The 24,456-nt window shown below is 37.7% G+C and overlaps 1 protein-coding gene across 1 annotated transcript in view; it reads left to right on the top strand.

Moving 5' to 3' along the window:
• npr1b (natriuretic peptide receptor 1b) overlaps positions 1–24,456 on the top strand; it is a 68,554-nt gene that overhangs the window by 14,771 nt on the left and 29,327 nt on the right. The window contains exons 3-4 of the mRNA XM_073847185.1: positions 19,845–20,032; positions 23,464–23,577. Coding sequence (XP_073703286.1) covers positions 19,845–20,032; positions 23,464–23,577 — 302 coding nt within the window. The remainder of the gene's footprint in view (positions 1–19,844; positions 20,033–23,463; positions 23,578–24,456) is intronic.

Here is a 24,456-nt window from a genome sequence, read left to right as displayed (position 1 = left end):
GTTTTGCTTTAGACAAGGAAAATGTCATGTTTATCGTAATTTCATAATAAAGGTCGGGAAGACGCTTATGACCTAGCTGCAGGCTCTTAACACAAACCATTAAGCATTTTATTCTATAAAACATCATTTGAAAAACTCTGTGTAAGCGTTTAAAGGAAGATAAACATGCTCACATTAGAAATTAGTAGTCTTTCCACAGTCATTTTCTTAAATAAATGCAAAATTGTTACCTGAAAGTTAGGTTATATGTCCTGTGGAACAATCCATGTTTTCTGGAGCTCTTTGTCCTGTGGAAAAATTTGAAATTACCTATTATTTTACGGTTATACGATCTACATCCCGGGACGCAACAATATGCAACAGTGGGCGCTGCTGGACTGCTATCCCTCACAGCCTCGTTTTCGATTCAAAATGGCGGCTGGCTGAATAAGGCGTATAGAAGGTGTTTCTCAATGTCAAGGATACGTCCTTGGCAGGACTGGTCCTTCCAAGTCACTTCCTTCAGAGGCTAGGCGAGGCTCCTCTTAAGCATTCGGAGAACACATAAATGGAACAGGCTAGCAAGTGCACGTTATTGCGTCATTACCTCAGTGAAAGGTCCGCTCTTATCATTTATTTAAAAATAATTACATCCATTACGTCAAATTGACCCTGCACTGTTTAAACACACTTGACAGTCAAAAAATCAATATGATTAAAAAGGAGTTTATTGATTTAAAAACGATTATATTGCCTGAGTGAACAGAACTGCGTCCATAGCAACGCTCTGTTTTTCATGGCAACCGTGTGCCGTATACTTCGCGGTTGTCTGTTATCAAGAAATAACAGACCGGAATTCAACCAAGCCATTGTAATAATATTTGATATTGAAAAATATTTATAATTTAACAACTATTTGTTAAAGACTTGTCCTATCTCACAAACAAGTTTAGTTTTTAATTTCCCCAACTACACTATTTTTACCATATTGAGCAAAATGATCCCTTCATTCCCTTCATGACTCCGCTAACGTCCGACATTTGTATTTTTGAACAAGATAGCAAAGCTGCGCGCATAGGATTGTGGGTGATTTTAGAGCGCGAAGAGCGCGAAGGCTACACCTATGCATCCTTTCCTGTGTATGGGATATTTTTCGAACGAAGGACGCAGTCCTTGGTTGAAACTCCGAGGATCCTCGACATTGGAACAGTCCTTCGACGGATGTCGATGACGTAGCATCCTCGAAATTCTGGCTTCCGAGGATCCTTCCTTGACATTGAGAAACGCCTAGAGTCTGGGAACGTGACGTCAGCAACGCAATGCATGTTGGGAATTTAGGTAACGGAGCTGCGGTGAACACTGTTTGATTGTGATCGTGAAGTTTTAGTCTACTTTATTCTGCATAAATAATAATTTTTGGTGAACTATTGTTGTGTTGTTAATTGCCACAGTCTCACCGATTACCAGCATGTACGCCGACTGTCAAATGTTTGATTTTCCAGCTTTCCAGCTTGGACAATCACCTTGGATCCCAAGTGTCCGAGTTAACAAAACGGCGGTGCATGGCGTGGGTACAAGCGGTTAGACGGAAAAGCATTAGTTGACTAATATGTGCCCCAGCGTTGTTATGAAACCATGAATTAAGAAATTAATGCTGTCAAATCAGTTGCTCTCAAGGAATGTCATCCAACATAAACTTTTCTGTGTAAATATGTTCATGTATTGCGTGTATTTATATGTATATACACATGTACATTTATAAAATTTAAATTATTTATATATACACTAGTTAACATTTGCAGTGGATCGAAAGCTTTCATCAAAGTTGTCATAATAAAATCATGTCTTAGGACTTTAACTTTTTTGATCCACTTCGAATGTTGACTACTAATATATGTATATATATATATATATAGATATAGATATAACACGTATAAAATATACACATGTATGTGTACTTAGACAAACAATGTTTTACAGCCTTCAGTTATGCCGCGTTTCAGGCAACCCGTTACCCGTGTTTTTCCAGCCTTCTACCTGTGAAAGTGCACTGGAGCGGCAGTCAAACCTGTGATTTCCCATCTGTGAACTCGTACTAACGTTAGATCAACGTACTCCCAGTTCCGAGCTCTGATATACGGTGCGTTGTTTATGCAAGTGGTACATCGTGGAAAAATAGTCTTTAGGACAATATAACGTTGCATTCAAATTAATAATAATAAATGCGCTCAGACAGTTTGGCACGACTTGCCTGGAACGCAGCATTAAACATGCATTATCTGTTTTGCATATTGCATACCACGTTGCAGCAATAAATTGAAAAAACACGAACATTTCTATATCCCTTTATTTGTGGATAACACACTGATGTGAATGTGCACAGTTCACAGTAACATAAGAATCAACTAAATTGAAAAGTTCAGTTCCACTACAAACACAACAGGTGTAAGATGTAACAGTGCAGTAAACTTTAAGTCTCAAGAACACAGGTAACAATGCAGTAGGTAAAACTGCAAATAACACTACAAACAAAGTAGGAAAACACCATCTGGGAATGTTACGTGCGGTAAGGCGGTAACTCATTTAGATCGTCCACCACTCTTTATGCTCGTAAGGATCGAGCCGTTGATTATTTTTAGTTTTTCTAAATACCTCAGCTTTGACACTTCATTAAGCTTTTCTCGGTGTGGAAGATTTAGCTTTTCCTCGGATCTATGCATTGTTTTTTTTTCTTTTTAATAGTTGCCTACTATCTTGTAATACTGACGGCTGACGACGTTACATAAAACATGGCGGCAACTACCCATAATTCTACGCGCAGTGACGTAGTTGGCCAAGCTCTATAGGGAACAATTTGGACAGTGTAAATATGCTTTCCATTAGGGTAAATAAGGGCTGGTTTCGAGACAGTGCACACAAAGTCTGCTCTGGAGCAGATCATATACACGAGTTGTCGCAGAGCACAAAATGTATTGGACCTATTTGGATTCTACACAGAATGCTATATTTTATAGCGATAAAGATGAGATTGTGGATCTCATACGCTGTCAAATGCAGCTTAACAGCTGTGGTCCAAGTTGAGATATATAAAACTGTTTAAAAAGGGGACGGGACTGCTTGATATGTCCCACCCTGTTGTCCTGTTTCAGTTGAAATTGTCAACACATAGAAAAACGTTATTTATTTAGTACTGACCTGAATAAGATATTTCACATAAAAGATGTTTACATATAGTCCACAAGAGAAAATAATAGTTGAATTTATAAAAATTACCCTGTTCAAAAGTTTACATCCCCCTTCTTAATATGTTGTTACCTGAATGATCCACAGCTGTTTTTTTTTTTTTTTTGTTAAGTGATAGTTGTTCATGAGTCCTTTGTTTGTCCTGAACAGGTAAACTGTGCCTGCTGTTCTTCAGAAAAATTCTTTGGTTTTCTAGTTGTGTATTTGTATTTGAATGACTGTATGATTTTGAGATCCGTCTTTTCACACTGAGGACAACTGAGGGACTCATATACAACTATTACAGAAGGTTCAAATGCTCACAGATGCTTCAAAAGGGAAAAAAATGCATGAAGATCCGGGGGTGAAAACTTTTGAACAGAATGGAAATGTGTACAGTTTTTTTTATTTGGCCTAGTTATCATATATTTTCATTTAGTACTGCCCTTCAGAGGCTACAGAAGATAGTTACATGTTTCCCAGAAGACAATTTAATTGTCTAAATTCAGTTATTATTTTCTCTTGTGGACTGTATGTAGACATATTTTACGTGAAAAATCTTTTTCAGGTAAGTACTAAATAAACAATAACATGCATTTTGTATGTTCCCATTTTTCAGATTCTGAAAGGGGAATGTAAATGTTTGACCTCAACTGTAAATTCACAAGTTAGCCTAAATTTAGACAAATTAGTATTGAACATCTGCCTAATATCAGTGTGTCCTTAAATGAACTTTTGGGGGCAGGTGATTAATGAAACATCTTTGTAGATGCAGAGTTGTTTTGGGGTCTTTCTGACTGATTAACGTGTGGCGATGATTACCTGTGGAGCCATAACCTTTTCCGGAGATCTCAGAAGAGCGGAAATGCCCTTCCTCACCTCCTGCCTCTTTCCCCTCAACCCTGTAAAAATATCCTCACATGAGCAGCAACAGGAAGACAACACATGGAGACACACCACCTGCCATGAGAGTGGAATCTCTAATGTATTCCCGCTCCTCTACTGGAGTTTTCCATGTGAGTGCTCTTTCATGTAGAGATGCTTGTCTTTTGTAAGCATAGTTCTAGATTTATAAAACTGAGAACATCAAGTATTTGAACAAATCAATATTATCAGGACAAGGCAGTTCGGGAAAACACCCAGCTTGTAAATGTCAATGAAAGTGGACTTGAACGCTCTGTTGGGACATTGAGGCATTTAGAGAGCTTTAGCTGGAGATCGCAAAGCTGGAAGTGCAACTAATGACATAATTACTACCATGTGAACGTCCATTCAGTACTCGGATCATTAATTTTTTTGTATTGTTATTTGCTCACATCATTACACAACCCCAGCAACAAATGCACACTCATAACAGTTTGGCGTTCTTGTTCTCTGTGCTGAAGTGATGTGCGCTTAGCTGATGCTTTGCCTCTGGATAAAATCTCCAGCACAGCAAGGCTGTTAACTGCCAGAAGTCAGCAGGTGCTTCAACATCAATCTCTCTCTCTCTCGTACAAGCACACACACTTCAAAGCTGCTCTGTTGATGACGACTCTGCTTCTCTGGTTTAATTTTTCCATGTACCCAATCACTTCAATCACACCTGATTTTGCACATGGTGGAAACCAGCATCAAATAGCACCTCAGCTCCAGGGTACCAACAAGAAGATCTGGTTTTCAAGCCACTGACGCAGATTTTGGAAGATTACAATCAAGGACAAACAGTTCTGAGTCAGGACAAACTGAACTGCATGAGCTCATATTATGGAATTGTTTGAATTGCTCTCCTGATAAAGTGGTAGCATTTCTGCCTTGTCATCTTTTTGACTAAATTGCCAATCTTTGGGACTAGAGCTTTGTGCCCTCTTGTCGTCATGGTTGCAGAGCGCAAGAGCGGCCATGCCGAACTAAACTACCCACAAGGCCGTGCTCCACGTCTCCCTGCTTTTCCATCCATCTGGATCAGCTTAAAAATTAATCTGAGGGGTAGAGAAGGATGGGAAGAAAACTACACAAATTTGTGCAATCATTACACACACTTTTAAAAATCCAGAACTGCTTCTTTGCTTACTGGAGGAATGTGCTGTATTTTGATATTTCAGGTCGATATTTCCTGTCGTTTCTGACCTTTGGATGTAATGCGGAGTAACTGAACACCCCTCCAGACTTCAACCCAAACATTTCAAAAACATCATTCACAGAGGTGAAAGCTTGTCTTTATATCGGCCTTGAATCAGCCCCTCGTGAACAGAATACTCAGGTTATAATGTTCTCTTCTTAACAGCAGAACATAAGGTTCATTTTGGTTAAAGAATGACCTCACATCCTCTAGAATGAGGTAATGCTAGACAGACCTCCCTTACGTCACAGATTCTTGCGCTAATTGAATTTGTAACCCTATTCTGGCTTGTGTTAAACAGCATTAGAAGAGAAACGTGACAGACTTGTTTTAGTGGCTCACAGTCAAACACCTTCTAAATGTGCTCAGTTTTTTTTTTCTTTACATTGAGCAGATTTCATTGCGTTGGTCTGTTGCTGATGAGCATTATTAGAAATCAAATTTTTGTGCAAACATTTTAAGACCTGTAAAACTTGACAAGCAATTTCTTTTCTATGTTGGTGTAGTTGCAGGTGGCATTTGGGGGCGGGGCCCTCGTTCTAAAGAACATTTGATTGGACAAAAATCTGTGTAGTGCAAGATGAGTCATCAGAATTTTTTGGAGGAGTAGTTCACTTTTAGAACAAACATTTACAGATAATGTACTTACACCCTTGTCATTCAAGATGTTAATGTCTTTCTTTCTTCAGTTGTAAGGAAATTATGTTTTTTAAGGAAAACATTTCAGGATTTCTCTCCATATAATGGACTTCTATGGTGCCCCCGAGTTTGAACTTCCAAAATGCAGCTTCAAATGGCTCTACACGATCACATCCGAGGAAAAAAGGTCTTGTATAGCAAAATGATCGGTTATTTTCTAAAAAAAAAAAAAAAAAAAAGAAAGAAAAATAAAATTACAATTTATATACTTTTTAACCTCAAATGCTTGTCTTGTCTAACTCTGTGTGTACTCTGTGTAGAGATTAAAAAGTATATAAATTGCAAATGTTTTTAGAAAATAACAGATTGTTTCGCTAGATAAGACCCTTCTTCCTCAGCTGGGGTCATTTAGAACCCTTTGAAGCTGCATTTAAACTGCATTTTGGAAGTTCAAACTCGGGGACACCATAGAAGTCTATTATATGAAGAGAAATCCTAAAATGTTTGAAAGAAAGACATGAACATCTTGGATGACAAGGGGGTGAGTACATTTTTGTTCTGAAAATGAACTACAATCCTGGTCCTGGGGGACCCCTGCTCTGCACATTTTGCATGTCTCCCTTATTTAACACACCCGATTGAGATCATCAGCTCGTTAGTTCAGTTCATGGATCTTTCTCTTAATGAGTTGATCATCTCAATCAGGTGTGTTAAATAAGGGATACATGCAAAATGTGTAGAGCAGGGGTCCCCCAGGACCAGGATTGAGAACCACTGCTTTAATGTGTTTATAGGGGTGGGCAATATACCAGTATAAATTTGTCAGCCGGTAGAGATTTTGGCACCCTGATCTCATGACAAAAACGTACCTGTTGGAACTGTTTCACAAGATGTAAAATTTTACCATGTATGTTTCGTGACGTTCGATGTGAAATATTCACTGAGTGGTGTTAAAAGAGTGTTCAGGTTTTTTTCCCCCTAGAGCAGATGAACGTACATATGGTACATTTTATGTGATGTTGGTTTTGTATGTCACAGCAGTTCTGACTTGAAATGTCCATTGAATGGACTATAACTCTATAACTATAATTTTAAAATAACGTACCATTTGCACTACACCTAAACCTACACGATAGTATGAACAAAATGTCATTGTGGTGCTGTTTTATCTTTCTTTATCTTTCAGCTTTTTCATTGCGAGTCAATTAACTTTTTCACATGACTGTATAAAGCATTTCTTATTTATTTGTTCCACTGTAGTTTTTGGTCCTGTTGCTTGTAATTAGTTTCTTATTCTTATTTAATCGTTGAGTGTTTGCATGTCTTTAGTGAGCTTGAGTTTTTTTTTTTTTTTTTGTGATATTGACACTGGTGACAAAAATTATATATGTATATGGTATCAAAAAGACCTTATTTAAAGCAAAAAAGATTTTTGGTCATATCGCCCACCCCTAATTCTAAAAGTGAATTTTATCAATGATTAGGATTACACTAGACCTTAAAAATAAATACTGTACCAGTGTCTGAGTCATAAGATGTATTGCTGATGTGCCATTTCATATGAATAAATAATACATTAGCGTTCATATATATATATCTCCATAAATGTAAAATAAACGCTGATGCAGTCCCTTTGAACCCCATCAGGCCATTCCATCTCGTTTGTATTTTTGTGCGGAGCCAAGCAGGAAGCTCTTGTGAGAGTTGTGGTTAAGGCTTCCCTTTACTTCCTCTCCGCCCTGTCTGATTCTGTACAATTGATATCATTGTAATCATCGACGTTTTCTTCTCTCTCACAGTGAGATTCCATTTGGATGCTTGTAGGGTGAATCTGAACACATCATGGCAATTCTTTTATCTTCTGTGAGATCACTCAGGCCTAGATGGATTATCTTGTCAACAAATAGCTGAATAAGTGAGCACGGACGAAGCCGTCCGTGTCCCCGCCTGCTCCCCCTTCATGGTCAACAGATACGTCAGAAATAGGCTTCAAGGCTTCCTTCCAGATCAATAGAACTGCTGCTATTTCCTGTTGTAATTGCTCTAATCGTTTTTTGGAGCCGTGAGTGGGTGTGCCTGCAACTGTATTGTCGATATTCTTTATAATGTACTGAAGCACTTTAATTATGGTTTAAAGGGAAGGGTGGAAGAGCTTAAACATAACAGTTTCAGCATATATGTGACCCTGGACCACAAAACCAGTCATAAGGTAAAATTTTACAAAACTGAGACGTATTCATCATATGAAAGCTCAATAAATAAGCTTTCTATTGATGTATGGTTTGTTAGGATACGGCAATATTTGGCCGAGATACATCTATTTGAAAATCTGGAATCTGAGGGTGCAAAACATTTAATATACTGAGAAAATCACCTTTAAAGTTGTCCAAATTAAGTTCTTAACAATGCATATTACTGATCAAAAATTACATTTTGATAGGTTTACAGTAGGAATTTTACAAAAAATCTTCATGGAACATGATCTTTACTTAATTTCCTAATGATTTTTGGCATAAAAGAAAAATCAATAATTTTGACCCATACAATGTATTTTTGGCTATTGCTACAAATATACCCCAGCGACTTAAGACTGGTTTTGTTGTCCAGGGGCACATATGTGACCCTGAACTACAAAACCTTTGTCTTAAAGGAGAAGTTCACTTACAGAACAAAAATTTACAGCTAATGTACTCCTTGTCATTCCTTTGATGTTCATGTCTTTCTTTCTTCAGTCTTAAAGAAATTGTTTTTTTTTTGAGGAAAACATTTCAGGATTTCTCTCCATATAGTATCCTGAGTTTGAACTTCCAAAATGCAGTTTAAATGCAAAAGTTCAAAGGGCTCTAAATGATCCCAGCCGAGAAAGAAGGGTCTTATTTAGCGAAATGAGCGGTTATTTTCTAAAAACATTTACAATTTATGTACCTTTTAATCTCTACACAGAGTACACTCAGAGCTAGACAAGATGAGCATTTGAGGTTAAAATGTATATAAGTTGTATTTTTTTTTTAGAAAATAACCAATCATTTTGCTAGATAAGACCCTTCTTTCCTCGGCTGTGAGCGTTTAGAGCCATTTGAAGCTGCATTTTGGAAGTTCAAACTCGGGGGCACCATAGAAGTCCATTATACGGAGAGAAATCCTGAAATGTTTTCTTCAAAAAAACATAATTTCTTTGAGAATTTTTTTATGGCAAAAATCATTAGGATATTAAGTATAGATCATGTTCCCTGAAGATATTTCTTAAATGTCCTACCATAAATCTATCAAAACTTAATTTGTGATTAGTAATATGCATTGCTAAGAACTTGATTTGGACAACTTTAAAGGCAATTTTCTCTTTTTTTTCTTTTTTTTTTTTCTTTTTTTTTTTCTTTTTTTGCACTCTCAGATTCCAGATTTTTAAATTGTATATTATCATATCCTAACAAACCATACATCAATGGAAAGCTTATTTATTTAACTTTCAAAAATTTGAATTTCAAAAAATGTACCCTTATGACTGGTTTTGTGGTCTAGGATCAAAACAGTCAGTGCAGAAATGAAGCTGTAACAGTCTTCCATGATCTATCAAACATGCAGACAGAGAGTGGTGTAAATTTACAAATAGAGAAGACAGAATAAAAAGACAGCAAGAGTAGAGCATACATTGACATACATGTGAACGTAACGTTCTTAATGGTGTTGTTTTCAGAGAACACGACCAATCTGGGTTTCCTTAAATGCAACAGAGAAAAAAATGTGTGCTTTTTCTCTGATTCTGGCTGTCAGTGTAATTGTAGCATGTTTGTATTAGAGAACGACATTGCATTTTCTGAGCAGAGCCCATCATTATCGTTCGAGCGCAGTGTGCGGCCGTTTTTCTCGATTGCAATTACAACGTACCTCCTCATCTGATTCCATGCAAGCAGGGCTGTGATTAGCTCTTGTTGAGAGGGCAGACTCACTCTTACACATGGTCTAGTTCAGGGATTCTCAACCGGTGGGCCGCGAGATGGCTTAAAATTAATTTAAATATTATTCTAAAATGATCACAGCAAGCCTCTTTCGTGTTCTGTGACTGATTGCTTTGGACTCGGCGCAGCAAGCCTCATCGCACTGTTAAATACAGACTGAACGGCGGCTCAAAACTTCCAACTGCTGCACGCAAGCGTCATCAGAGACCTGCAAGGGACCAGAGTATGAGAGCGGAGTGGAGCCTGCAGCTGCAACAATTTCCCCTCCGCGCTCCGTGCATTTAATAATCACTCCGCTCCGGGTTCATTATTTCCCGCTCCCGCTCCACTCCTCGCTCACTGATATCAGAAACACCGCTCCGCGTCAAAAAAAAAAAAAAAGAAAAAAAAATCTGTATGTTTGAAATATAACAGTCCTGTTCATAACATGTATTAAAATAAAAAAATATATAATAACAGGAGAGTTTGGAACACTACTGTGCAAACTTTATTCCTACCACATGCCAAGCTAATAACATTGTCAGCATTAAAGAGTATAATTTCTGCTTTTTGCAGTGCAAAGTTTGTAATGAAAATAACTACGTTTTCATCATAGTTATTTCTGCTCATTCTAAATCGGATACCATTACATTTGTTTTAATGCATTATTGACAGAGCGATTGTGTGTGAATAAGTGTTGTTCACCTAAAAATACTCAGTATCTAGAAGCCACAAACTAATTCCTTGTGAACTATAATTTACCGCTCATGTCTATTGCCGTGATAATAGCCTTCACATTCTTTCTGATTTGCGTGATCCATCTCTATCAAGCTAGCTAAATTCAATTCAATTCAATTCAATTCAAGTTTATTTGCAAAGCAGCTGTACAAAAAAGTAGGCTTCTACAATATATTTAGTAGCTTATTAAATATGTTTAACATGTGAATTCTTGCTTAATATGCAGTGATATTACGGACAGTTGGCGTGAATTGTACTCATGATGGAGCGGTGGTGGAGCGCGTGAAAACCACAACGCTCCGACTTTTCAAAAATCCGCTCCTACCTCCTTTCAAAATCACACCGCTTCACTCCGCGCTCCGCTCACATAACTCTGCCAGGGACGGATATTTTAGTCCCGCGCCTGCCGGTTTCCGGAGAAATTTATGTTATTTCGTCCCGCTCAGCCCGCGACATTCGTGTTTTGTCCCACTCCCGCCAGCAAAAGCCCGCATAAAAGTAATCTATACCCCCGTGGGAAAACAGGTCTCTACTTTATCTATTTGCTGCATGAAACAAACCCTCGCGCTAATGTGAAGGTAAAGACGATCTGAGTAATAGTAACTTGCGCGTAATGTATGACACACCTATATCGGAGTCTAGGCATGCATTAGTCCGCTATTGATTCACAAACTATTCATGCTTTCGGGGCTCTGATCCATAGAATTTTTGCGTGAAATTTCAAAATATTTGCATAGATGTCAAAATGAAGGTCCTGTGAGTGTTTTATAATAAATGCTCACCCATAGAGGTGGATCTTTTGAGGGTCAGTGGTGTTTATGCACATATGAACACCAGCATCAACAGATTTAGAATGTATTTGCTGTATTTTTCATTTGTATGTTTATTTTGTAATGGATACAAACCGTTGATATTCAGTCTGTCCAGCTCAAATGGACAGGTTTAGTGAGTGGTCTTTTGGCATCTCCCTGTTGTTCTGTTTGGCAGGTTCACTTACTTAAGAAAAAAAAGGACTCTGAAGTTCTAAAGAATGTCTGAATTAAAGAATTCAGTAGCTTTAAATCTGTATGTGTGTGTATATATATATATATATATATATATATATATATATATATATATATATAATGTATATATATATAATGTATATATATGTGTACAAAATGTCAATATGTCAAAAAGTTAGAACTCAGCAGAGGGTTTTCTTTTAAATTCAGCTTTAATTTAAAGTTTGTTTGTTTGAGGGTTTTTTATAACATGCAGTAGAAGAATAAAAAGGCAAAACAAATGTTTTGGTTAATAAAAAAGTTTAAAAAAATAAACACTTTTAGAGGAAATGTCAGGCATAGGAGGGCCTTACAAAATTGACCCGAGAAGGAGGTGGGCCCCGGCATAAAAAAGGTTGAGAACCCCTGGTCTAGTTGGTGTGGAGATATAATGGAATGCAGAGTTTTGAACTGATAGACAATTCTTTTGTCTATATATACAATTTTAAGATGCTTTTTTATCATCCTGTTTTTTTTTTTTTTTCATAAGAATAGAAGCCTAAATGTATAAAGTTTAAAGGGATAGTTCATCCAAAAAAAAGATTATGTCATTAATTACTCACTCTCATGTTGTCCCAAACCCATGAGACCTTCGTTCATCTTTGGAACACAAGTTAAGATATTTTTGATGAAATCCGAGAGCTTTCTGACCCTGCATAGACAGCAGTGCAACTGACACATTCAAGGCCCAGAAAGGAAGTAAGGGAATCGTGAAAATAGTCCATGTGGCATCAGTGGTTCAACCGTAATTTTATGAAGCTGCGTGAATACTTTTTTGCACAATGAATTGCACAATATCTTGTCTTCCATATCCGTCTTCAACGCATGCATATATGCAGACGTTAAACTCTATTTGGTCCTCAAAAACACCCACTCATGTTCTGTCACTCCTGTCCAGGGAAAACATGTTCAGGAATGTTACGTGTGCGTCTGAGAAAATGCGAGTAACTCATTTGCTCAGTGCTAGACTAGTTAATGTTTAACAGCATTGAAAATAGCATTTTCCTCCCTTAGGCTGGAAATCTGCCAGCAGCACCTCTCAAGGGCTTTATCTGATAATGATGTGCATTTGAGTGTGTAATGGACTGTTTTATCTCAATGACAGGTTGCTCTCACACCTGATGTACTCCTTTCCCAAAGAAAATTGCATTTATCCTATGGACATGCCTTCGTAATCATAGCAAAAATGAAGTCGATGCACTCGCTCTTGTGGGTCCTGATCTTTCATGAACTGGGGAAATCAGAAAGTCCTGATTAAATTTGCATTGTTATGCAAATTATGCAGTTTGGTATTTGAGGCTGCATTTTGCACATCCTTGTTGTTTCTTCATACTTTCTCTTTGTTTCACTCTTGTCAGAGTGATAGACAGCTGGGTTTTGTAATGGCAAGAGTCATGTGGGCAGTTAAAGGTCTGGTTCGCGTTAGTTTAGTATTGACTTCAGACACAAAGAACTGAACCTCTGACTCACTCACAGTTGGATTTTTTTATCCTCCTATATATTCGCTGTTTTACTTTGCTGTTATGTGTTGCTTTAGTAGCCTGCAGAGTGCTCTGTGTGTGTTTTTCAGATCAAATCTGTCTATAAGTGTTTTGTACTGATGGGATGAGAGGGTAACATCCAAGATGTTGTTCCACACAGTTTTTAAAGGGATAGTTCACCCAAAAATAAATATTCTGTCATTAATTACTCACCCTCATGTCATTTTAAACCCCGTGAGACCTTCGTTCATCTTCAGAACACAAATTAAGGTATTTTTGATGAACTCCAAAAGCTTTCTGACCCTGCTTAGACAGCAATGCAACTGAAACATACCAATGCCCAGAAAGGTAGTAAGGACATTGTTAAAATAGTCCATGTGTAATCAGTGGTTCAACCGTAATGTTATGAAGCTACGAAAATACTTTTTGTGTGCAAAGAAAACAAAAATAACGTCTTAATTCAACAATTTTTTCTCTTCCGTGTCAGTCTCCGCCACTATTCATGTTTTAGTTGTGTTGCTGTCTATGCAAGGTCAGAAAGCTCTTGGATTTTATCAAAAATGTTAAATTTGTGTTTCAAAAATGAACAAAGGTCTTAAGGGTTTGGAACGACATGAAGGTGAATCATTAATGACAGAATTTTAATTTTTGGGTGAACTATCCCTTTAAGATGCATGCTGTTTTTAGTTACTGACCCTACAGAAAATACACATGGTATATGCTTCTTAGACAAGACACTTATCCCACGAGACGAGACACGAGACTAGGTTTACAAGAACGAGACGAGATTTTCCTCAGTGATGAAATATATAGGGAAAAATAGTATTTTATTCAACTGAAAAACACAAAATGCATGTGCATTTTGATATAAACTTGTACTTTATGAAATTTAACTTCTATTTTAATGACTTATATGCTGTAATAAACAAACTAAAGCTGCATGATTCTCGATAAATTGAAAATCAAATTTTTTTTAAATAAATTGGGAGATCATGATTTTCTCATGATTCTGAAGAAAAAAAGACTAAAAATCTAAACAAAATAACGTAATTTACTAGTGGTTCTGACAAAATGTTCATTGCAAGTCTTTTAAAAAATACATTAAAAAAAATCAGTGTCAATTAGTCTCAATTAATAAAGACTTGTTTCACTATTGCAATCTCCTGAATAAATGCAAAAAAGTTTTGCAATGATATCGTCATGTTCTTGCGAGACCAGTCAGATATTGCGAGACATGCACGAGATCTCGTCACATCCCTACTTTTTAGCAATTTTTATCTGGTTTAAGTAGCTTGTTAACCAGAAACCATGTTTCAAAAACCTTAACCAAGTTAATGGGCTAGTTAACCCCCCAAAAAATAAAAAAAATTCTGTTGTTGCTTCATGTTGTTCCAAACCTGTATGACTTTCTTCTGCGCAACACAAAAGATTTTTTGAAGAATGTTGGGAACCAAACATCAGAGCACATTGACTTCCATTGTGTGAACAAAAAATATATATTTCTCAAAATATCTTCATTTATGTTCCACATACAAGTTTGGAATTACATTAAAGAGAGAGAGAGAGAGTGTGTGTGTGTGTGTGTGTGTGTGTGTGTGTGTGTGCACCTGGTATTCATCACGTTGTGGGGACCAAATGTCCCCACAAGGATAGGAATACCAGTAGATTTTGACCTTGTGGGGACATTTCTCAGGTCCCCATGAGGAAACAGGCTTATAAATCATGCACAATGAGTTTTTTTGAGGAAGTAAAAGTGTGCACAATCTCCTGTGAGGGCTAGGTTTAGGTGTAGGGTAGGTGTAGGGCGATAGAAAATACGGTTTGTACAGTATAAAAACCATTACGCCTATGGAATGTCCCCATAAAACATGTAAACCCAACGTGTGTGTGTGTGTGTGTGTGTGTGTGTCAGGGCTCTCAAGTTTTAAGACAGGCAAGAGTGACATCTCATCACGCCCCCCCCCCCCCCCATTATTAATATTATTATTAGTGTATTAATAATTGCTCAGACTTGCATGAGATTATGACTGGTTTTGTTTGTTGTAAGTGTTTGTTGCCTTTTACCTGACATCTTTGAAAGACAGATGCAATGATTAATGCATCCATGGCCAGGATATAATTATAAAATATGTGTGATTTTAAAAGTGACCTATAACATCAACTATGCAATACACTTGAATTAATTTAGTGCTAATAAAATTATTAAGCCTATTGGAGAGAGATATATTTATAATATGACAATATGTCAGTCATCGTGTGATAACGAAAATATGACTAGGCCTAGACTACTTGTTCTGAGCAGATGCTCAAAGTGATGCTCGGGACTCCAGTGGTTTCCTCTGTGGGTGAACGAGGAAGATGGTGAACAATTTCAGGATGCTTTTTTTCATTGGTTGTTGCGTTAAATCTTACCCAGATACAATATTGCTATTTTCTGATTGGCTATTGTGTAGCCTATTTCTTTTTTTTGATTGGCTGATAAGTGGCAGGCTCGACTAAGAACTCAAGGGGAGACGCGATTGAATCCTGCCGGTTCCTTAATCCATAGCGAGAGCGGTGCGGCCAGAGAAATGTTGGGCGCTGCGGTATATGAAATAGTTTTTTCTGCGTAAGAAATACAATGTGTGGCGGGAGTGCGTGACAATAGACCGAAATGAGTGACTGTCACGCTCAATGCGTGACACTTGAGAGCCCTGTGTGTGTGTGTGTGTGTGTGTGTGTGTGTGTGTGTGTGTGTGTGTGTGTGTGTTGTTTGTTTTTGTGACATATCAGGACACAAATGTGTGTAATAACATGGGTATGACATAGGTATTACAAGGAGAGGGTGACTTATGAGGACATTGCCCATGTCCCCACTTTTCAAAAGGCTTATAAATCATACAGAATACGTTTTTTTGAGAATGTAAAGATATGCACAGTCTCCTGTGAGGGCTAGGTTTAGGTGTAGGGAAGGTGTAGGGTGATAGCAAATATCGTTTGTACAGTATAAAAACCATTACGTCTATGGAATGTCCCCACAATTCACAAAAACAAACATGTGTGTGTGTGTGTGTGTGTGTGTGTGAACTTTCCCTTTAATGTGGTATGACCTGCTGGTAGTTGGTTTGTTGCTAGTCTCAGCCTCAGACGTCACGCCCACAGAACGTTGGCTAAACGTCTGATGCATATGGTCCGCTTAACTGGAAACACTTCAGGAATGTCGAAGTCGTGATCTGATTAGTTGAATTTGATCGGATTTCCGGGAGACGCGAGTGTCGCGTTTATTTTCGGTCCGCCGGGAACAAAGCGCAGACTGATTTACTCGCGTTTTGCTAAAAGATGCTTATGCAGACGCCATTGTTGTTATACACATTTGCGATGTTCGCGAACAAATTACTCACTTACTGCTTGTTCTCCCTCTTCTTCGTTAACTTTCAATGCTGGTTATTTCAATGACTGACTTGTTGCACCCCAGTCTGTTGTTGTGGGGACATTTCCACGCACCGACACGTGACTCTGAACGAAACGAACTGTGATTGGTTGTTTGACATGTCGGTCAAACGGCCTTATGGGCGGAGACAGAGCCATACAGAGAGATGTATGGCTCTGGGCGGAGATAGGGCCGATTGCAGAACAGCAGAACCATACGTCACAGCAGTCACACGGCAGCAGCGCCACGGCAGCAGGCTCAGACGGTAGTGGGCGGAGTCTCCATCTGAGATCGAAAGTGGGTGAAAATAATGATCAACTTATAGACCTTTTTCCTGAGTAAACGATGAGCGCCGCCATTACGAATTCTAACGTCAGATTGAATGCTTTTTTGTTCCGGTCTCCATAGGAACCCATTCAAATAGCGTCCATCTGTTTTTAATGTAGCTAACTTCCGCTGCTTCGTGTCATCTACACACTCATTAAAGTGAGGCACTGACAAATTACGGTCATTGCGACATTGCCAAGTGATGGCGCTATGGAGCCATGTGCTTTTTTAAAAACATTTTAATAGGTTTAACATTAGTTTATCAGCTCGGAATATACCCTAATTTGACTAGAAACAATGCAGACCGGAAATGCAAAGCATTCTTTCAGTTAAGAGTCGGACTCCGCGTTCAGGAAAAACGTCTATATTTTTCCATATATTTTTAAACAGTATAAACTGAGTACAAAGCTCAAACAAAAAACAAAACAAAACTTGAGCAATAGAATGTTTTTATTTAGTTAAACTATATTTTTTACCTAATCATTTCAGTATTAACCAATTTTTCATTGTACATAATACCATGTACTATACACTATACCCATCACAAACTGAATTTTCCAAAAAAATATTACAAAATCAAACAAAACATATAGCACAGAAGGCACACATTTAACAACAATAATAACCACACATTACTCACCTAACTAAATTAGTTTAAACCTAAAATAAATCAAAACTCTTTAAACATGCAATTAATCCAGAGGCATGATTTGTTCACACACTCATTAAGGAAATGTCCATATCATCCTTAAATTCAAAGTGAAACATGAAGGGCTCTTTGGCCAGCAGACTCTCATCATTTGTTTCTGCCATTATAAAAGTTCATTATGTTGCTGCACATGAAATATAATGCGAATAACATTAAATAAATATATATTTTTATAAGGTTACACACTGATTATTTATAACTTAAACCCCATTTTTCTACCCATCCGTTGGTCGCGCATACACGCCATGTTTGTAGTTTTTTACACTTTTTATGCGTATTTGTAGTTCTAATCAAATCCTCGTTCAACACTCAATGTGTTGGGGGCAATATAATAGCCGTTAGAGTGCGCATTAATCCGTACTTCGAATTCTAAAGGTAAATTGTAGTAGACCGTCCGGAAATCTTTGGAATGCTTTTTAGGACATACCAATTCTATTTTCTAATACTATTTAGGACGGATATTTTGTGGGACCTGATTGGGCTGCAGCAGGAGACTCCGCCCACTACCGTCTGAGCCTGCTGCCGTGGCGCTGCTGCCGTGTGACTGCTGTGACGTATGGTTCTGCTGTTCTGCAATCAGTCATTATTGTATGGGCGGGCCTTGGCCAATAAAAGCTGCTATGAATTCCAGACCTTCAGCGTCAGTCTGAAGGTCTGGCTACGCGAGACTAGTTTGTTGCTGATCCAAAATGTCTAGCAGCTTGAACCAGCTAATGACCAGTTTAGACCCATTAAAAGCCAGTTTTTGTTTCATATGTACTGAATTGTGAAGATATTTAGAAAAAAAAGAAGCTCTCAAAGTGTTAACGTTTGTTTGTAGCACACTGGTTAGATTCCGAATTATACACACACACACACACACACACACACACACACACACACACACACACACACACACATTTGGGGGCCAGAACAAGTTTTGCCTTTCAATGTCATTGGGCTCCCTCACTACTCAAAGACAAAGACTTGAGTGAGAGACAGACTGACTGACTGCCTGTCTGTCTCCGTCTAGATCCTGTCCCCCTTTCTGACCTTCACAGGTTGATATTGATCTGTTTGCTCTCAGGGGACATTTACTTTTGTTTCAGATTTCCACAAAGTTAAGTCTCGGATGGATGGATATTCCCCCTATACTTCACTCATATTCTATTATATTGCCAGAAATGCTTATGGATGTTCATTCACAGATCTCTTCTAAAATTCTAAATCCATCTCTCAGCTTGTGTTCATTATTATCCACATACTGAAATCACATTTAGTCTCTGAGCAGCACACACACACACATACGTGGCTGTTAGCATAGGTCTCCTGCAATTACCCTCACTCTGCAAATGACTGTTTGGTCTGGAGTCAAGTTCTATCGCTTTCTCTCGCTGTCTCTATGATCACTTCACTCATTTGATCAGAGTTAATGAAGCATTTTGTTTTCATGTCCGGATCTCTTTCTCTCCTTACTGGTGTTCGCTTCTCTCGCCTGTATGTTTTTGTTATCTGAAAGCTTACATCCGTTTCATATAAAATCTATTCCTTATCATTCTTATGAAACATCCTGTTTAGCTCAATAACAATGCTGAATGTTTCTTCTGGTTATATGTACACTGCAAAAAATCATTTTCTTTATCAGTATTTCTGTCTTGTTTTTTAATAAAAATATCTAAACATCTTTTAAACAAAACAAGTTTACTTGGAAAAAAAAAAACATTTTATTAACCGATCCCATTAGTGTTTTTTCAGTTTAAACAGAAACCTCACTGAAGTAATACTTCATGCAATTTTGGCATAAATGTAAATTTATCTAGCAAATAAATGTTTTTTTTTTTTTTTAAAGATATTTATATTACTGGAAAACAAGACAAAAATACTGTTTAGGAGAACAGTATTATGCAGTGTGAATGAATCACAAAAACATGTACAGTATGACGTGTGAAGCTAAAAGCATAGAACAGACAGTCCAGACACACTCAGGGCCATAAATGGATTAATGCACCATACAGACACATTTACACGCATGAGCAAAAATGCACACACGTGCTAATTCCTGTCTGGATGTGTTAAACTGACACGTTATGATGTGATAATGACATTGTGGTATTGATTACCTAATCATTTCTGGTAAAAGTGCTAATGGGAGTGCAAACACGCTATGTTTGGGTTTCTGTCTCATATAAAGGAAAGCTTGATATGAATGGTGAAGAGGCTAAAGTTTTTCTTGTGTCTCTTCTAATGTCGATGTCCTTTGTTTTTTGTCTTTTTCATTACAGTGGTGTTTGTATGCTGTTCTCCGGATGTCTTCCGGCAGTTGATGGTGCACTTCCACAGGGCAGGTCTCCCTAAGGAGGAATATGTCTTCTTCTACATTGACATCTTTGGACGCAGTTTGCAGTCCAGACCTTCTCAGCCGTGGGCCAGAGGAGATCCAGATGATGTTATTGCAAAGGAGGCCTTCCAGGTGATTTAAAGCTTTTTATAAAACATGAGAATGATGGCGAATAGGAGATAAAATTTCAATCATTTTGAAAACCACCCCCCCATGTCATCCAAGCTGTTCATGCCTTTCTTTCTTAAGTTGAAAAAAAAATTAAGGTTTTTGAGGAATACATTCCAGGATTTTTCTCCATATAGTGGACTTCAATTGGGATCAGCAGGTTGAAGGTTGAAATTGCAGTTTCAATGCAGCTTCAAAGGGCACTACATGATCCCAGCTGGGGAATAAGAGACTTATCTAGCAAAACAATCAGTCATTTTCTAAAAATAAAAATTAATTATATTTTCACGCATTGCGTAATCACTTGGGGAAGGTCACACATGGTTAGTTCTTCATCTGTGTACTTTCATTTCAACAAGGAAAGGTAGGGTGAAAAACTCCATCTCATTTTCTCCTCAAACTTCAAATTGTCTGCCTTTTTTGTAAAGGGCGTTTGACTTTCTTTGCATGTTCGCTTTGTAAACACTGGGTCGGTACTTCCACTTGCGTGATCATGCAGTGCGTAAGGTTGAGCTAGTGCAGGATGAGCATTTGTGGTTAAAAAGTATATAAATTTGTGGTGGTGTTGTTTTTTTTAGAAAATGACCAATCGTTTTGCTAGATAAGACCCTTATTCCTTGTCTGGGATTGTGTAGAGCCCTTTGAAGCTGCATTAAAACTGTGTTTGAAATCAGGAAGGATTTTCTAGACAAGTAAAAATTATTGTCTTGTTTTCAGTAAAAAGAAGTCAAAATTAAGTGATTTTTGCTTAGAATAAGTAAAATAATCTTATTTCAAGCAGAAAACAAGATTATTTTGCTTACCCCATTGGCAGATTATTTTGCTAGTTTTTAAGAAAAAAAAATAATTTTATTAACTTAATTTAATTAATTTTGACTTTTTTCTGAAAACAAGACAATTTTCACTTGTCTAGAAAATCCTTCTTGATTTAAGACGTTTTAGATATTTTGGCTGGAAACAAGACAAAAAATCTAAGTAAGAAAAGCAGGAAATTTCCATTCTGGAAATTAACTAATCCTTTTAAGACTTGAGGATCCTAAATTAAACATGTTTTTTTTTTATCCCACCAATTTAAAGGAAAAATCAAACTAAAGTGAACAAGGTTTATTCCTAACAGAGAAAATACTTAATTCAGTATAGTCTCTAATAAAATAAACTTCTCTTGTCTGCCTTGCCCTGTATAGCGATAGCTGTTGTTATTAGCTGTCCTTATTAAATTTGTCCAGTATGCCCTTGGTCTGGATAATCTCCCATCACAGACACACACACACACACACACACACACATACATACATAATCAGCATCCTTAGTTTCTTAGTTTCTCTGCAGGTTTGGTTCTGTAGTTGTTACCAGAAATATAAATTATATTATTCAAATTTGAGATGATATTGATTATGGTGATGATGATGATAGAGGAGATAGATAGTTATGGATCTTTATGAAGCTTTTTCCGAATTGTTATCTCGTCTTTTGAACCTTAACAAAAGCCTTGCTTTTATTGTGTCTAGTGACATAATAACAACACACTTCATTTAAACACCCTCTAACACCAAACAATCACTGTTATGCCTCAGGGGGCTCAAAATCTGAGCCATATTCTTATCAAACGCTCTGCAGGTCACTCTGGCTTTGGTTGGTGTCAGAGAACTGCAGTCACCAGCTCCTACTGTGATAACAGCAGACTGTTTTGAGAGTGGAAGAGTTTCTGTGCAGAGTGTGAGAAAAAGACTGAACTCCAACACTCAGCACCCGCTGATGCACCCACGCACCTTTAGATACAGGACGTGCTGACGCTTATTGGTGCTTAGCTTTGGAAGATTAAACATTTTGTTTGCACACACATAGAAACAGGCAATTTATGCTTATTCTTAATTTTCCTACCTGACCAAATAAATCCAAATGTACTGTGTAGTCAAGCAAACTTTCAGAATTTTAAAGAGCTGATTCAGGTGTCTTATGGAATGTTTTCTAATCCCAGTAAAGTATGTCAGATTGTCATAGTCTGTTGCTTTTCCCACAACTTAATATTCAGAACTGACCAACGAGATTTGCATACTTTCATTTATATAAGGTCAAAACATTTGATGTATTTTACAATATACAGTCGTGGCCAAAAGTTTTGAGAATTACATAAATATTGGAAATTGGAAAAGTTGCTGCTTTAAGTTTTACTACTTTGCCATGAAAATTAACTTAATCCCGAAAAAAACTTTCCACTGCATTGTTAAGAAGGATTCAGGGCGTCCAAGAAAGTCCAGCAAGCGCCAGGATCGTCTCCTAAAGAGGATTCAGCTGCGGGATCGGAGTGCCACCAGTGCAGAGCTTGCTCAGGAATGGCAGCAGGCAGGTGTGAGCGCATCTGCACGCACAGTGAGGCCAATACTTTTGGAAGATGGCCTGGTGTCAAGAAGGGCAGCAAAGAAGCCACTTCTCTCCAAAAAAAAAAAACATCAGGGACAGACTGATCTTCTGCAAAAAGTATGGCGAATGGACTGCTGAGGACTGGGGCAAAGTCATATTCTCCGATGAAGCCTCTTTCAGATTGTTTGGGGCATCTGGAAAAAGGCTTGTCCGGAGAAGAAAAGGTGAGCGCTTCCATCAGTTCTGCCAACAGTAAAGCATCCTGAGACCATTCATGTGTGGGGTTGCTTCTCATCCAAGGGAGTGGGCTCACTCACAATTTTGCCCAAAAACACAGCCATGAATAAAGAATGGTACCAAAACACCCTCCAACAGCAACTTCTTCCAACAATCCAACAACAGTTTGGTGAAGAACAATGCATTTTCCAGCACGATGGAGCACCGTGCCATAAGGCAAAAGTGATAACTAAGTGGCTCAGGGACCAAAACGTTGACATTTTGGGTCAATGGCCTGGAAACTCCCCAGATTTTAAAACTTGTGGTCAATCCTCAAGAGGCGGGTGGACAAACAAAAACCTACTAATTCTGACAAACTCCAAGAAGTGATTATGAAAGAATGGGTTGCTATCAGTCAGGATTTGGCCCAGAAGTTGATTGAGAGCATGCCCAGTCGAATTGCAGAGGTCCTGAAAAAGAAGGGCCAACACTGCAAATACTGACTCTTTGCATAAATGTCATGTAATTGTCGATAAAAGCCTTTGAAACGTATGAAGTGCTTGTAATTATATTTTAGTACATCACAGAAACAACTGAAACAAAGATCTAAAAGCAGTTGAGCAGCAAACTTTGTGAAAACTAATATTTGTGTCATTCTCACAACTTTTGGCCATTACCAATCAAAAGTTGAAGGGCCACAAGTTAAGGAAGTAATCACTGTTGAAAATTCAATTCAATTACATTTTGAAAATATTAAAACAGAAAACAGTTTCTTCTTAGAATAGAACAAATTATATTTATTTTGCATATTTTTTCAGAGTGTGAAGATTCTGACCTACCTCGAGCCACAGAACCACGAGTACAAGGAGTTTGTCAGTGATCTAAAAGCAGATGCCAAACGGATGTTCAACTTCACAGTGGAGGATTCTTTGGTAAGAAAAATCATTGTGAAGTGATTTCTTTATTTTTCTTTTCATTTTTGGTTGTTGTATTATTATCCCTCTCTACCAAGACTCTACTGGGCTTTCCATCTTTTCTATCTTCCCTCGCAATTACTATTTATTTCTATCTTGTTAAAAACTCTATATGCCTCCATTTCAGCCAGGGTTTTCTCATAAAGAGCTTAAAGGGACTCAAAGTGATTAAATGAATGTTTTTTTCAGCCAAAATGCATTATGTGTGTTTACAGCTCTTTCCGTAATAGTCCTCTATTCACTTAATAATGCACAAAGAAACAGGCTGCAATGCACTTTTGCTCTTTTTCTTCGAAAAATCGTGCTGCATCGGTAAAGGTTGAGCATAATTATATATCGCTGTGTATGTGTTAGGCCCAGAATATGAAATTAATTTGACATACAAATGCAAATTTTTGATCAAATGGTTTTCAGCTGCACAGCATCCATCAGCAACTAAACTTAATGTTTTTTATGTAAAGAAAATGTCATGTTTTTAGTTATGGAGCTTATGTTTATGATGCATTTGTCTGTTAATGTATGTCTTCTTATTGAATTTAATAGAATAGGGCGCCTATAATATGCATGTAGAGAAGTAATTTAGTTAAATTCAGGATCTTCATATTTATTTCACGACGTTCATAAAAACACGTTCACACAGAGAAAACAGGGATTTCATGGAGTGTTTAACATCGGAAGTGCTTCTGAGTGGAATTCAGAACTCTGAATGTTTATCACTTTACCAAACGAAAAAGCTATACAAGCACGTCTTAATTTGTCTGAGGCTTTGTGGATTTTCCCCTCAGCGTGGATTCTAATTGAGAGGCCTGAGTCTGAGATCATCTTGAAGTGTTTTCT

Source organism: Garra rufa, chromosome 9 (genome assembly GCF_049309525.1).
Source record: "Garra rufa chromosome 9, GarRuf1.0, whole genome shotgun sequence".
NCBI lineage: Eukaryota > Metazoa > Chordata > Actinopteri > Cypriniformes > Cyprinidae > Garra > Garra rufa.
Note: the sequence above shows the minus strand (reverse complement) of the source record. Positions and strands in the feature narration are given on the sequence as shown.